The sequence below is a fragment of the Myxocyprinus asiaticus genome, chromosome 23 (genome assembly GCF_019703515.2).
Source record: "Myxocyprinus asiaticus isolate MX2 ecotype Aquarium Trade chromosome 23, UBuf_Myxa_2, whole genome shotgun sequence".
NCBI classification, from domain to species: Eukaryota; Metazoa; Chordata; class Actinopteri; order Cypriniformes; family Catostomidae; genus Myxocyprinus; species Myxocyprinus asiaticus.
Window position 1 is genome coordinate 47,050,001 of NC_059366.1, and position 16,359 is coordinate 47,066,359.

At 41.4% G+C, this 16,359-nt stretch overlaps 1 protein-coding gene across 2 annotated transcripts in view; it reads right to left on the reverse strand.

Annotated features, from left to right (window-relative positions):
• LOC127414361 (inactive tyrosine-protein kinase 7-like) overlaps nt 1-16,359 on the reverse strand; it is a 121,445-nt gene that overhangs the window by 44,996 nt on the left and 60,090 nt on the right. Inside the window, exon 3 of one of the 2 annotated variants that reach the window (XM_051652335.1) lies at nt 4,453-4,749. The exons of the other annotated variant lie outside the window; for it this stretch is intronic. Within the exon in view, the coding sequence (XP_051508295.1) occupies nt 4,453-4,749 (297 nt within the window). The remainder of the gene's footprint in view (nt 1-4,452; nt 4,750-16,359) is intronic. 2 annotated transcript variants of the gene reach the window in all.

Consider the following 16,359-nt stretch of genomic DNA (forward strand, 5'->3'; position numbering starts at 1 on the left):
CTGCCACTACCAGACACTTAAATAGCTTTTTCACCCACAGCTGTCAGGCTGCTCAACTCCTTACCACTCCCTCCTACCCCACTGGATACAAATTCAACCCCAGTGAGGCATTTGTGTGAACAGTAATTTTACATTTACATTTATGCATTGGGCAGACGCTTTTATCCAAAGTGACTTACAGTGCATTTATTACAGGGACAATCCCCCTGGAGCAACCTGGAGTTGTGATTACCAGTTATGTGCTTTAGCCCACTACACCACCACCACTCCATCTAATCTGGGGAAGACTTTCTGTTGTATCCTGAATGCCCGGATACAGGCCTTCCTTACCAAGCACAATGTCTTGAGTAAGAGTCAGATTGGATTCCTACCAAACCACCGCACCATCGACCACATTCACACGCTACACACGATAGTCAACCAGCACATTCATCAAAAAAGCAAAGGCAAAATTTAAGTTTTGTTGGTTTAAAAAAAAGCATTTGATTCCATTTGGCATGATGGTCTGTATTATAAAATTCTGCAATCCGGCATTGGGGGTAAAATGTACGACACTATCAAATCTATGTATTCGGACAACAGGTGCGGAGTTAAAATTGTCAATAAAAGAACAGAATTCTTCACTCAAGGGCGTGGAGTGAGACAGGACTGCAGTTTGAGTCCAACTCTGTTCATCTTTAACATGAATGAGTTAGCAGTGCTACTGGAACAATCTGCAACACCCGGTCTTACTCTAAATAATTCTGAAGTTCTTCTCTATGCAGATGATCTGGTGCTGCTGTCAGCTACTGCACAAGGACTACAGCAGCACCTGGACCTGCTGCAGAACTACTGTCAGAACTGGGCCCTGACAGTCCATCTGAAAAAAACTAAAATTATGATCTTCCAGAAAAAAGCCAGATTACAGGAAACCAGATACACATTCACTCTGGGAAACACACCCTACACTACGACTACATCAGTCTTAAAATCAGTGCTTCAGGGGGGGTTTGGTCTGGCAGTGAATGCACTAAAAGAAATAGACATTCCTGTAACAATTTGGAGTAAAATCTTTGATAGTATTATTATGCCTATCGCTCTGTATGGATGTGAGGTTTGGGGTCCACTCTGTCTGACAGATTACTCTAGATGGGACAAACACCCCATAGAACCCCTGCATGCAGAATTCTGTAGAAACATTCGAAGAGTTCAGAGAAGAACACCTACTAATGCATGCCGGGAGAGAGAGAGAGAGAGAGAGAGAGAGAGAGAGAGAGAGAGACAGACAGACAGACAGAGACAAAGAGAGAGAGAGAGAGAGAGAGAGAGAGGGAGAGAGAGAGAGACAGACAGACAGACAGAGAGTGAAAGAGAGAGAGACAAATAGCGAGAGATAGAGAGTGAGAGAGAGATAGAGAGATAGAGAGAGAGACAGACAGAGAGACATAGAGAGAGAGATAAAGAGAGAGAGACAGGCAGACAGACAGAGAGACAGAGAGAGTGAGAGACAGACAGACAGAGAGACAAAGAGAGAGAGATAGAGAGTGAGAGAGAGAGATAGAGAGAGAGACAAAGAGTGAGTGAGAGAGAGAGAGACAGGCAGACAAACAGAGAGACAGAGAGAGAGTGAGAGAGACAGACAGACAGACAGACAGACAGAGAAACAGAGAGAGAGAGAGATAGAGAGTGAGAGAGAGAGATAGAGGAGGTGTATAGAGAGTGCAAGTGGTTTGGTTTTGGTCATTTGAGAAACACTAGAGGGCCGCTGATGGTTTTGATTACGTGAGAGAGACTAAAGTGAAGCCTGTGAGCTGTGGTCTCTTTTGAAATGCTACAAAAGATTTGGGCAGGAAAATGTGTGAACTCGCATGTAAACGCAGGAACGCTGATCATCTAGACAGCGATAATTACACGGCTGCAAGCGAGACGCCCTTTAACAGCAATTTACACACACAAAAGCCTTTTGAGAGAGAGCTGCTCGAACCACTGTTACACATGACACAGAAACAAGATGGAGAGAGAGAGAGAGAGATGTGGCACATAGATTCAGTTTCTGAACATGAGATCACATTAAAGTGACTTGAGAAGCACTTAACACAGGAACTGGAAGAGTGGATAAACTAAAACGACACAAAGACAAAATGGAATGTGACTTCTTAAGAGTCTTCACCTCAATTCCAGAAGAAACTTGATAAGATTCCTGTGAAACACAGTTTCTCTTACCACAATCCTGCAGTTAAAGTCTAAGGAGTAGTTCAGCCATTTACTGTCTCCCTCCTATCGTTCCAAACTTGCATGAGTTTGTCTTTCGTCAAACACAAAATTGTCATTCTGCGTCAACTCAGCCAGAGGTCCTCTGCTCAAAATTATTTTATTTTTACTAGTGAAATAAATACATAAATGATGATTAAAGCCAAAATATTAAATGTCATAGTGTAAGGGGGTTTAGTGGAAAGGAGGAGGCGAGAACCGGCTTGACAACTTAAATAACAATTTATTAACCAAAAAAACACAACCAAAACACACAACTAAAAACACACAGTACAGCTGCCTGCAATTCTCTCTCTCTCGAACTGTCGTCCCCGGCCGCCTTTATCCCTCGTGCGCCCCATCAGGCTGATTGGGGACCGGGTGTGTCTCATTCCAGCCCGGCCCCGCCCTCCTCGGCTCTACACTCCTCCCGGCGTTGCCTCAGGCCGGGGAGCCCCCGGCATGACGTACATCCCCCCCACCCTTCCTCTCGGGGGGGGGGGGCGTGCCTTAAGCCCCGACTGCCGGCGGGTCCTCCCCGCCTTCCTCGACCTGGGAGGAGACAGGAGGGGAAAAACAACACAAAATGGCGAGGGAAAGGCCAACACGGAGCAACAGAGAGAGAGAGAGGAGAGAGAGAAAAAGAAACTCACCGGTTCTCTGATGCGCCGTCGCGTGGTCCTCGATCACTACTCCACCCTCTCAGGCGGACTGCAGCCGCTCCTCCCCGGGCGGACCGGAGTCAGACCTCCGACCCCCAGCGGACAGAACGCCCCTCCGCGTTCCCGGCGTCCCGTGGGGACTCTCCTCCGCCCCTAACAGCGGCCCTACCACTCCAGGTGGTCGGGGAGTCGCTTCCCTCCTCCCCCCGCGGACGGCGGTCTTCTCTCGACCCCTCCGCGTTCCCGGGGGACGGCAGGGCACTCCTCCGCCCCCGGCAGCGGCTCCCTCGCTCCAGGCGGTCGGGGAGTCCCGTCCCCACTCGCCTCGCGGACGGCGGCCGTTCCCCGCGTCCGGGTGGTCGGGCTACTCCGTCCCCCGTCGGACGGCAGCGGCGCTCCCCTGGGTGGACGGCAGTGTCGAGGACCCTGCGACGGGAATCCCTCCTCCTACCCGGGTTTCGGCACCAGTGTAAGGGGGTTTAGTGGAAAGGAGGAGGCGAGAACCGGCTTGACAACTTAAATAACAATTTATTAACCAAAAAAACACAACCAAAACACACAACTAAAAACACACAGTACAGCTGCCTGCAATTCTCTCTCTCTCGAACTGTCGTCCCCGGCCGCCTTTATCCCTCGCGCGCCCCATCAGGCTGATTGGGGACCGGGTGTGTCTCATTCCAGCCCGGCCCCGCCCTCCTCGGCTCTACACATGGATCAATATGTACTGAGTAATCCACTGTTTTGTACAGGGGGGTCAAAATGACCATTTTCGACTTTTTTTGGAGAAAAACAACGGGTAAAAAAAACAACCGTAGAAAGGGGTTAGCGTCATGATTTTATTTGTACACAGAGATAGGCATGTCTATTACTAAAATCAGTTGACTTCAGCACCTCTTGTTGCATTATATGCCAATGGTGTGAGTCCAAACATGGGAAAAAACACTTTTTGGGGTTGTTTTTCCAATGTTGGAGCGCCTATAATGCCTATAATATAAAAAAATATCTTAATATCCTTTAAGATTCTTGTTCTAAACAAAATTTTCCTTTTGTATCTTCAGTTTTAAGGCCTTACATGGTTAAATTCCAGGGATATGGGACTCTTAATGTGGCTCCAAGCACAAAATACCCCTGCCTTGCACATACATTACCACTCGCACATGTACATACGCCATTCTGTTATATGTCCTGTCTATTTATACTCTAACCTTGTTTTATATTTTGTCTCACTGTAATGTTCTGTGTGCACTTGTTTCCCCTGTCACCCCAAAAAAATTCCTTCTCATTCTGATTCTCATTCTGAAAATTGTTACATTTTACTCATTTTCAATGGTCGAAAAACCAAATGTTGGTCACATGCTATGAAGCTAATTTTTCTTGTCCAACAAAGCATGGGTCTGAAGTACAAATAATGTTGAAACAAGAAATGTACCTTTATTTATTCACATAAAAACAAGCTCACAAAACAAGCTCCAAAACGGACATGAGGTTGAGTAAATGATGACAGAATGTTAATTTTTGGGTGCACTATCCCTTTAAAGAAATGTCTAAAAGTCTCACTCACATTTAATGTTGAAGGAGGCGTTGGCGGAGGTCACCATCTCTCCGGTGGCACTGTTGGAGGCCACGCACTGAAAGTTGCCCGTGTCAAAGTGACGGTCCACTGCCATGAACTTCAGGTTACTGCCCTCCTGAAAGCGCCGGTCCGAGTCCTCCACGCTCCAGCCGTCCTGCATCCACGAGTACCGCACATCCGCCGGGTCACTGACCTCACAGCGCAGAATCGCACTGCGGCCGTGTAACGCATCCTGAGATTTGGGCTCTTTGGAGAACTGAAGTGATGAAGCCTGTGTGCAAAACACTGAGAGAAAGAAAGAGTGTTTCCATTACTCAGAAGTTCAGTTTATTCTGTCAGTTAATCATCACTTGCTCATTTAAATTGCTAGTGAATCTCAAAGTTACACACAGAATAATCAAACATTTTAAATCATTCACACAAGCATGACAATTCAAACATAGTGATTCAAATGGAATAATTTACACATTTAGCTATTTGACAATATTTGAGACTTCACACTTAACTAAATATTAAGAATATAGTCTTGTTTGTCTAAAACATCTGTGTGTTCACTCTCTTCAAACAGAGATTTTCTCATGTCTATTTGACTGTAAATGAAGATCACATGAGTGTCAGAGATGCTTCAAACACTCACACTGACAAATATTAATGAGTGAAAACAGTCGAGCAGACACATTCTTGCTGATATATTTCTCAATTAGCATCAAAAGTTTAATATTTACTGTAAGCGCATCATGACATTTACATTCATTAATGATGCAGTCAGACACATTAATAAAAAATATAAGAATGTATTACCATTGTGAATATCTGCGAACTCAAAAACTCAAAACACACACTGTATATCAGAGATCTGTTATCATAACTAGGTGAACAAACAACACAAGAAACATCACAAACCAGTGAAAATCAGGCTGGGCAGTCATGGGAACTGAAACGTTGCCAGATATTACATGATTGCAGCTTATAATATTTTGTCTAAACTGAATTCAGTGAATTAAATTACTGTTAGCTGGGTTGATTTCACTGTAGAATAGGGATGTTAATGATTAATCGATATTCGATAAATCATCGTTAATAATTTGATCGATAAAGCTAATCGATCGTCGATTAATTAATTTCAGGACAAATGCGTTCAGTGACCATGCCAGCAGACTTTGATGAGGCTGTCTATACAGACACCCACCGCCGGAGGGTGCTTGAGCGCTGCATGTCATGTCTTGTCCGTGTCAGAGAAGAAGAGCGGCACGCATGAAGATGAAGCTGGCTCAATATATTCAGTGTTGGAGCGTTTCTCTGCATACACCGTGATGTTAAAATATAACATGAAAACAAACATGTGACAAGGAGGAGGGTGGGGCCGGGCCGTGACTACACACACCCGGCCCCCAATCGGGCTAATCAGCCGAGGAGAGGGATAAGTGCAATGAGATGTGGCAGTTCGGGAAAGAGAGAGCTACAGGCAGCTGCCCTGTATGCGTTTATGTTTGTGTGTCTTTGTGTTTAAGTTTATTAAAAACATTACTTTGAACTGGTGTAACTGAGTCAGGTTTGTAGGCCTCCTTGCTCGCACACGCTTTTTCAGTTCTGCCCACAAATCTTCTATCAGATTGAGGTCAGGGCTTTGTGATGGCCACTCCAATACCTTGACTTTGTTGTCCTTAAGCCATTTTGCCACAACTTTGGAGGTATGCTTGGGGTCATTGTCCATTTAGAAGACCCATTTGCGACCGAGCTTTAACTTCCTGGCTGATGTCTTGAGATGTTGCTTCAATATATCCACATAATTTTCCTTCCTCATGATGCCATCTATTTTGTGAAGTGCACCAGTCCCTCCTGCAGCAAAGCACCCCCACAACATGATGCTGCCACCCCCATGCTTCACGGTTGGGATGGTGTTCTTCGGCTTGCAAGCCTCACCCTTTTTCCTCCAAACATAACGATGATCATTATGGCCAAACAATTCAATTTTTGTTTCATTAGACCAGAGGACATTTCTCCAAAAAGTAAGATCTTTGTCCCCATGTGCACTTGCAAACTGTAGTCTGGCTTTTTTATGGTGGTTTTGGAGCAGTGGCTTCTTCCTTGCTGAGCAACCTTTCAGGTTATGTCGATATAGGACTCGTTTTACTGTGGATATAGATACTTGTATTCCTGTTTCCTCCAGCATCTTCACAAGGTCCTTTGCTGTTGTTCTGGGATTGATTTGCACTTTTCGCACCAAACTACGTTCATCTCTAGGAGACAGAATGCATCTCCTTCCTGAGCGGGATGATGGCTGCGTGATCCCATGGTGTTTATACTTGCGTACTATTGTTTGTACGGATGAACGTCGTACCTTCAGACGTTTGGAAATTGCTTCCAAGGATGAACCAGACTTGTGGAGGTCCACAGTTGTTTTTCTGAGGTCTTGGCTGATTTCTTTTGATTTTCCCATGATGTCAAGCAAAGAGGCACTGAGTTTGAAGGTAGGCCTTAAAATACATCCACAGGTACACCTCCAATTCAGTACACCTCCTATCAGAAGCTAATTGGCTAATTGTCTAAGACTTAACATCATTTTCTGGAATTTTCCAAGCTGCTTAAAGGCACAGTTAACTTAGTGTATGTAAACTTCTGACCCACTGGAATTGTGATATAGTCAATTAAAAGTGAAACAATCTGTCTGTAAACAATTGTTGGAAAAATGACTTGTGTCATGCACAAAGTAGATGTCCTAAACGACTTGCCAAACTATAGTTTGCTAATATTAAATCTGTGGAGTGGTTAAAAAATGAGTTTTAATGACTTCAACCTAAGTGTATGTAAACTTCTGACTTCAACTGTATATGCATATATATATATATATATATATATATATATATATATATATATATATATATATATATTATATTCACAACAGCACTCTTGCTTGTGATATACTACTAAAAATTATGATTATTATTTATTATTATTACTACATGGAATACTACATTTTACTATACAGTAGTAGTATAAATATTTCTGTTAATGTATTTCTTCACAAGTCCAGTTAAATTGTGCTTTTATTCTATCAGAAAACTGAGTGAAGACCTTTGGGGTTTCTGTGTGTATTTGACGGTAGTTTCTCACTTCCGGATAAGTTCACGATATGGTCTAGTGCAATTACACCGGAAAAAAAGGCAGCTATTGCATAACATAAATATATAGTCTGCATGTGCTGTGCACTTCAAAGTGAATGAGTGAGAGCTGAACAGTTGAGCCACTTAAACCATTTTAGACGCTGAAAACACTGCATCATGAGCACATCTAGACTATATATTTATTTAAATAAACCTAAGGTTTTTCCTATTTAATTATCACACTAGAATATCAAGATTTTAGTTTGATTAGTTGTGCATTCGTACATTCGTTTTATCCCAAATCTGTCAAATTCTGTGGAATTCCACGTTTTATAGGGCTCGACTCTCTCTCTATCTGTTTTAACCTCTCTTCTTGTCGTCTGTAAGTTTTTGAAAACCAACATTAGTAAAGAAATCCCATGTGTACAATCCATAAAATACTACACTATGATATCACCAGCAGCGTAATATTATACTCAGAACACAGTGTATAAACTGCAGCCCAAATCAGAGCTGAAGTCCTGCACGAGTGTCAAGATAAAAGATCAAAACTCTTGAGATGAAATATCATACAGATGTGAGACACACCGATACACTTTCAGCAGGAAAATGAAACTGCTACTCCATGCTCCATGTTTTGTCTGAACTAGTCCTATAAGCAGATTCTGTCATTGATATTTCAGGAATCAGCTGATGTTGGGCTGATTCGTCAATATGACTTTGAGCTCTGTTCAATACAGCACTTTAGTAATTGATACAAGGAGGGGTCCTGCTCCTGAGAAACGTCTCTGTAGACCAGCGGCGCTCATTACGCCTCAGTCTGCTCAAGCTCGCTGGCGTGTCGCCGTGACGCTAACACTCCCACCACTCAGTACCAAAACCCATTTTCATCGCACAGCGAGGTTGACATGGCAACCAGCACCCCCGTCTCTCCATCCATTCTCTACGGGTCCTTCCATTGTTACAGAACAAAATGAGAAGAAGTATTGTGTGTTAACAAGACACTATAATACTATTTGAAAAGAGCTGCAGGAACTCACTGACTGGCTTATCTGTAAAAGCGATGTGAGCAGAAAACATGTCGAAATATACTGCAATCTACAGTCAGTGACGGTTCTAGAACATCTGAATATTTTAACTGCATTTTACCTTAAATGTCCTCCGTACAAGTACGAGGACAACAACCTTTACTATTTTAACATTTGTTAACATAATGCTATTTTTTGAAGCCAAAGATATACCAAACAAAATGAAGTAAAACTGATAATGGAAAAACGCTAACGACAAATATTCTGGGTTTGCCCACAAACTATAAGCCATGTTGCCATTCTTTAGAATAACAAATGCACCGATTTATCAAGATTTTAAGTTAGAATTTGTGCAGTATAAGGATTGTTTACAGGTAAATGTTCACAATTTATTTTAAGATTGTTGGAATTTTTTAACACATTTTTAACTTCACTAGTTTATTTTAAATGGTCCTGCAGTGTAATAGTATTCCATGTAGTATCTCCATTACTATGTGTTCATAAATGCTGCATACATAATAATACAAAAATGAAAAAAATGCTGTTTAAAAGGTTTTAGACGGTAGACGTGTACTGACCATATCATTGTACAGTATAATTAATGACTGTGAATGTTTGGCAAAAATCATCTCATTTTTCTACAAACCTGACAAACATACACATATAAAAACAAAGTGCAATTATCTCTATTTTGAAACAATGAACGCTAGCCAAGATAAGACTGAACATTAGTCACGGATGCATTCAATCGAGCAGAAAATCTCTCCCATAGAGATTGGGTTTCATGATAACAACGTGGCAAATCGCACTAAAGTAATTTAATATAAGTTTTTAATTTGTTTCCCAAACCAGCACTTAGAACACACATTAAGAAGCGGTCAGGTCCAAGATGTTAAAACTTTGACATTTGGTTCAGTACCGCCACTCCCTATATGTATATTATGAAGTCTGTATAGGGCTTGTATAGTAACTCCCAAGGGGGGCACCAGACACACCGCACCATCGGCGTCGCCAGGTCATTTTTCCGGGGCCCCTAATGTTTTAACTGTGGTCCCGAATGTAATTTTAAATGTAGGCTACGCAATAATATTGCTACATTTTGTTTGAAGTTCATGTGACATGACCTCCCCCCTCCCCCAAAATATTCAGCAAACACCCAACTTAATACTAACTTTACTTCCCAAATTTAGGGGGGCCACTGGGGGAGCCAGACTTATTGAAACAGGGGCACAAATACAGTAGTTTGATTGGACTCACAGATTTGTATGTCTGTAATAAAAGATACGGGATGGGTTTTCCTCCCTTTTAAAAGTTGATAAACCTATTAGTGTAGTATGATCACTGCATTCCACTCCATCGTTTTTGGATTGTGACACACCAGTTGAGAAGCACTGCATTAAACAGTGAGATCAGTCCATTAATCTTGGTTTAATATCTTGTTGTTTTTTTTCTTTTTCAAAAAGAACACTGAAAACCTACATGAGTCCACAGACCACCTCTGAGATAACCAAAACATCCGAAACACCATACACCAGTTATCAGGACTAAACCGTTGCTGGTAACTCTTTTCAGGTGTGCTGAAACCTGCTCGTCCTCAAACGACTAATAAACAAACATTCATACTTACACAAAGCACTTGTCTTGACTACAAAGGCATCAATAGTCTTTCATCCATTTAACTTTATCCGTCTGTCTTAAGCAGCTATCGTCACGCGCGGTATCCATGGCGAACCATAATCATAACAGCGCGGTAAAGTGTGGTAAAATGGCGAGACGCCACTAAAAGCTTTTCAACCATCAAATGCATTACAGTAAATGTTCAAACGGGCCACCCAGAACCTCACATTACTACATGACACATCTGTGGCCCAGAGCCACTCTGAGAGCTGTTGTGGCTAAAAGCCAGCGACCCTTAAGAGAAGAACTTGGCACTCAGAACACATAAAGGCACCATTGTTCATTCTGTGTACTAATAAGAAGACTACTATCATGTTCATGTCCAGGATGTCACTTATGTGTTATTATGAGGAGCTGTTGATCTTGGTGATAAAACACGTTTAACAAAGACAACACCTGGAAGAATTGTTTCTACCACATCTTATTTTTTAATCCCATTTATTGAACATAGCTGTCTTTTATTATATTGCTGTTGCCGCTGTTTTATAAACTCTGCTTCACGTTATGCCTAAGAACACCCATTAACTGTGGTAAAATCACTGTAACACACGGCTTCTCGTGATTTACTGCATTTCTGGCTAATTTTGCAAACCATTAAAATATTATTTCAAACTGGAGGGTACAAACTTAAGCACAAACCTGAAAATGTCCCAAAAATCCAAAGCAAATCCAAAATGAGCACTTAATATTACACACAAAAATAAGAGAGGCCAGTGTCTCTTTACATCTCAGACCTCGCAGATTACAAGACCGAAAGTGAAATCAAAACATCTCATCCAATCACAGAAGTGTGAATCTGATATATTTCCATCGGACATCGGAGCTGGACATTTGTGCTGTTCATTTAACATGAATGTTTCCTAATCAAGGTTTTACAGTGTGAACAGAGAACCTTTTATGGCAGAGAATATACAACTCTTTATTAGCTCGCTGATGCTACTATACAAAAAAAATCACTATTTAAATTATAATACTTACATTATAGTACTGTTGTGGTAAAACATGGTACACTGATGGTATCAAATGGAAGTACCATTGTACTCTGACATCTTCCAGGATACAGACTGGAGTCAGAAATTAAAGGGGGCTCAGGGCAAACATTTCCGTAAAAAATGCCTGTGTAATGAAATCTTCTGTTTGTTTGTTTTTATTTGTAACATCTGATATAGTTCTTAATATTCTGTTGAGCTGATGTTTATTGAATTTTTAAGGTAAGAGGTAATATATTCTTAAACTGAAGTCAATGAATGAGACACAGTTCGTTTGTAATGGTTAGAAACAAAATGCCGTCATAACCTCCCGTGTGACTGCGGTGTGCATTTTCCATTTCCCCTTTTGATGTGTAACTAGTAGCACCTAATAAACAACAACAACAAAAAATTTCTAGAGCAAATAGTCTTCTAAAAATCGATGTCCTCATATGTGGACAGCGGGACTAAGCTGTGAAATTTTAAATAATACTAAGCTATAGAAAGTCAGAGTTTTTTCATGAAATTGTTTATGATGTTTCCAACATTTTTCAGCTTTTGCATGAATACATTTATTCTCAATGTGATAATGTACAGTAAATATATAGGAATGCATTTACTAATGTTAATAACTGTATTGTACATTGATAACAAAAGACTGATAACAAAAACAAGATTTATATTAAAATGAAGCGAAATGACCCACAGTTTTAATGTTTTAATATATATATATATATATATATATATATTTATATCCCCTTTTCTCCCAGTTTGAAATGCCCAATTCCCACTACTTAGTAGGTCTTCATGGTGGCGCAGTTACTCACCTCAATCCGGGTGGTGGAGGACAAGTCTCAGTTGCCTCCTCTTCTGAGACCGTCAATCCGTGCATCTTATCACGTGACTCATTGTGCATGACACCGCGGAGACTCACAGCATGTGGAGGCTCATGCTACTCTCCACGATCCACACACAACTTACCACACGCCCCATTGAGAGTGAGAACCACTAATCACGACCATGAGGAGGTTACCCCATGTGACTCTACCCTCCCTAGCAACCGGGCCAATTTGGTTGCTTAGGAGACCTGGCTGGAGTCACTCAGCACGCCCTGGATTCAAACTCACGACTCCAGGTGTGATAGTCAGCGTCAGTACTCGCTGAGATACCCAGGCCCACACAAAGGACATTTTTTCTTGTTCTAACCAGAGTTTGAATTTAGCACCCGCCACACGCCAAATGCAGGTACTTTTTGTGCAATGCCGGGTAATTTTGCCCATCACACCTGATTTGATGAAAGAAAAGCCATTGATGTGCCTGTCTGATTCACTGTTTACCCAGCGTGAGCGCTTCTTGTGGAACAATCACGTCTCTGTCAGTCGTCTGAAACATTTAATAAGAATAGTGTCACATATGTCAAGCTGAATATTACAAATGATCTCCGACGCTCCTCGAGTTTAGTTCGCTTTATCCACGGAACAGTTCGTACTTCATGTGACTCAGCACCCGCCACACACCAAATGCAGTGTTAATGCTGAAAATTATTCAAAATAACGAACAATGTTTTTTTCAACTTTTGAGGGAATGCAGTCCTAATTTCCACATATGTGGACTTCATGTTTATCAGTGAAAAAATGAACAGATTTTTTTAAAGCGGCATATCAAGCGAAACTAGAGCTGCTACTCTTTACATCCAAACAGGTTTCAATCAAAAAATGTAAAGCGGTTTCTTACCAGAGGCACTTTTGTTGGCACTGTGCCCGTAGGAGCGTTTGACAGAAATCGACGTCATGCTGTTGTGTCACGTGATGCGGATGCACCAGAAGTTTGATGACAGTGTAGAGTCTTGTGAACAGTATTCAGTCGGTTTAAATGAATTTAAATTATGCGCTGTGCAAAGCGAAGCCAAAATACAAAGTCCACACATGTGGACACGAGGTTGCACGAGGTTAAAGGTAAAAAAATGCCCCTGAAAATCAAATCCCGGGTTAAATATTGCCCTTGAAAAAATAAAAATAAAAGTTAATTTCTGACACTAGTACTGACTTGATTACCACACCATAGACTTTTTTGGTACTTGTTTGAACAGTTTAATGATCTCCATTGCTCAGAGAGTCTGGCATGATTATAGAGTCCCACTGTGACATAAAAAAATCATTTCCTGACAATCTTACCGAACTGTTAAATCTCACAGTAAGCACTTCCTATATACCACAGAAATCCAGATAACACTTCAGTTTTGTAATGATAATGCCATTTAAATAGCAAACAAAACATCTCAGTGTTTAATCATGATTCACTCAAACAAAAACACAATCCTCAACCCTTACAAAAAACAAAGTCCAGGTCAGCTGCCGTATTTCCAAAAGTAGAAGCCAAGAGTGATTCAGAACAGACATCATGGAGTCTAAACTAAAGCTCCTGTACGCACCACTGACGGGTTACGGGGCCAACCAAATAAAGCTCTTGCTAAAGGCATCGAGTCGGGTATATGACTGCAGTGTGATAAGACATCCTGCAGTGTGGAAACTGTCTTTCTATCTGATTAATTCACTGTGAAAGGGAAAGCACTTTAAGTGTAGATGATCCAAGCAAAACACGGAAAAACCATGGAAAACCAAACGCTATATAAATATGGAAAACAGATCTGAAATATTGAAGTGAAAAAGCCTCTTTGGACTGAGATCTCCGAGCGGATGGGTCTGATATTCTCATCAGGTTTGTGAAGGTTTCTGACAGCAGATGAAGTCTGGTTTGTTGGCTGCTTGTCATGAACTCAGTGTCTCTTTCATCTGTGGATTCAAATGGGTCCAGAAGGAAGATTTCACTCTTTCTCTCAGTGCTGCCAGCAACAAAACACAAAGGGGGAGAGCGTGAAATGAGAGGAGATGGAGAAGAGAATGGAGAGATGCTCATTTCCTGTGTTCTGTACTATCCATCATCTCCTCAACAGACACTGAAGATCTCTCAGAGAGCAGACGTTGTTAAATACATCACTGATGCAGCACGTGGCCTCATTTAAGCACAGGATGTGTGTTAGCGCTCAGAAGAAGCTCACACTGACCTGAGAACTGTGAAATTTAAAGTTGCAGTGTCACTAATGGAACCAAATGGAATCGCAAAACTAATGAGCACTAGTAGGGCTTGGCAATTTATTGAATATTCACGATATAATTGCGATGATTTTGCTGGTGATACAAAATGAAGTGATATAGTGAATATTAAGATGATTTTAATGCAGTTTTTAATTTGGCCTCTATGTTTCCTAAAGAGCAGGTGATTGGACTAATTTGACGTTCCTGCAGGGCCGCACAATTAATTAAAAAAACCATCAGAATGGCAATATGGACATTTATAATTATTAAACCGCAACAGGCCGCACTTTAATTACATAAATAAATGTTCTGCATCAGAGCGGGTGGCGTGCTGTTCTGCATGCACACACACGGCTCATGATACGCTGTTTTTAGCTCTAACAGAGCGCTTCATGTCTATTGTGAAAACAAAGTGCTGCAGATTTGCTACATTTGTGACCGCTATAAATTAATAAAAAAGTAGATGACATTGTTTCACCAGATGTGTAACAGGGAACATTTTGCTCAGTTTGGCAGCGCGGCCAGCTCTAGGAAGAGTCCTGGTTGTTACAAACTTCTTCCATTTAAGAATTATAGCCTCCAGAATTCTTAATTGGAAGAAGTTTGAAACAACCACTGTGCTCTTGGGAAATTTAATGCAGCTGAACATTTTTTGTAGCCTTCCCCAGATCTGTGCCTCGACACAATCCTGTCTCTGAGCTCTGCAGGCAGTTCCTTTGACCTCATGGCTTGGTTTTTGCTCTGATATGCATTTTCAGCTGTAATACCTTATATAGAGAGGTGTGTGCCTTCCCAAATCATGTCCAATCAATTGAATTTGCCACAGGTGGACTCCAATCAAAGTGCAGAAACATCTCAAATATGATCAAGAGAAATGGGATGCACCTGAGCTAAATCTCAAGTGTCATGGCAAAGGGTCTGAATACTTATGTCAATGTGATATTTCAGATTTTCTTTTTAATACGTTTGAAAAGTTATCTGGTTTTTGCTTTGTCATTATGGGGTACGGAGTGTAGATTGATGTGAAAAAATAATAATAATATAAAGCATTTTAGCATAAGGCCGCAACATAACAAAATGTGAAAAAATGAAGAGGTCTGAATACTTTCTGAATGCACTGTAGCCAGAGTGTGTTTCCCCGTTTTTAAAGGTGCTGTAAGCGATTTTTGATGTTCCGAAATTTCCGAAATGAGCTGTTAAATCAGATACGCCCCTTCTTTCCAAAACCCTGCACATCAAACACACCGTTAAAACTGGTACCGAGCAGAGCATGTGAGCGGAGCGAGTGTGGAGCATTGAGTGGAGCGGTGATAATTTCACCTGAGCGGAGAGCACCTTTTTGAAGATTCCGCTCCGCTCTCTCAGGACGCTCAGTGCCGCTCGCTCAACACAGAATGCGCTTCGTGATATGCTGGTTTGGGAATGTGCTAAATAAGCAATAGGCCTGATGTTATGGAGCTCTAACATTGTTTTAGTAAAGTTGCAAACCTTATAACCTAAATAAATGCAAAGTATTAATCAAAGCTAAGAATGAAGAAATCGAAATGGAGTGTGGAGAGACCGTGAGAATCAGCAAATATTTCTTTTGTAATCATACATGTCACATTGCCAGAGAGCACGAGGATGTGCTACACAAACATGGTAGCGCAGCAAAAGGTGAGCTAGTAGACTACAGTGCTATTCGATATTAAATATTAAGTCTTGTTGTTTTGCCATCATGTCTATGCAGCTGTCAGCTAGATGCAGACCCGGTTCTGCGGGGTTGCGAACGTTAGATCACCCTCAATTGAATATGTAAGCTTGATAATACTGTATATTGGCAAAGCATTTTTCCTTGAATCCCGGCTTACACACACACAAAATCAATAAACATGTATGATCTTGCAGATCATTGTGTCCTAATTTGCAGGTGCAGCATTCTGCTTTCATGCCTCTATTGTACAATTGATCATTTGATTGGTAAAGATTTCCGCTCTCGCATTGAGTGGAATTATCTCACTTAATCGACCAGCTTTCGGTTTCT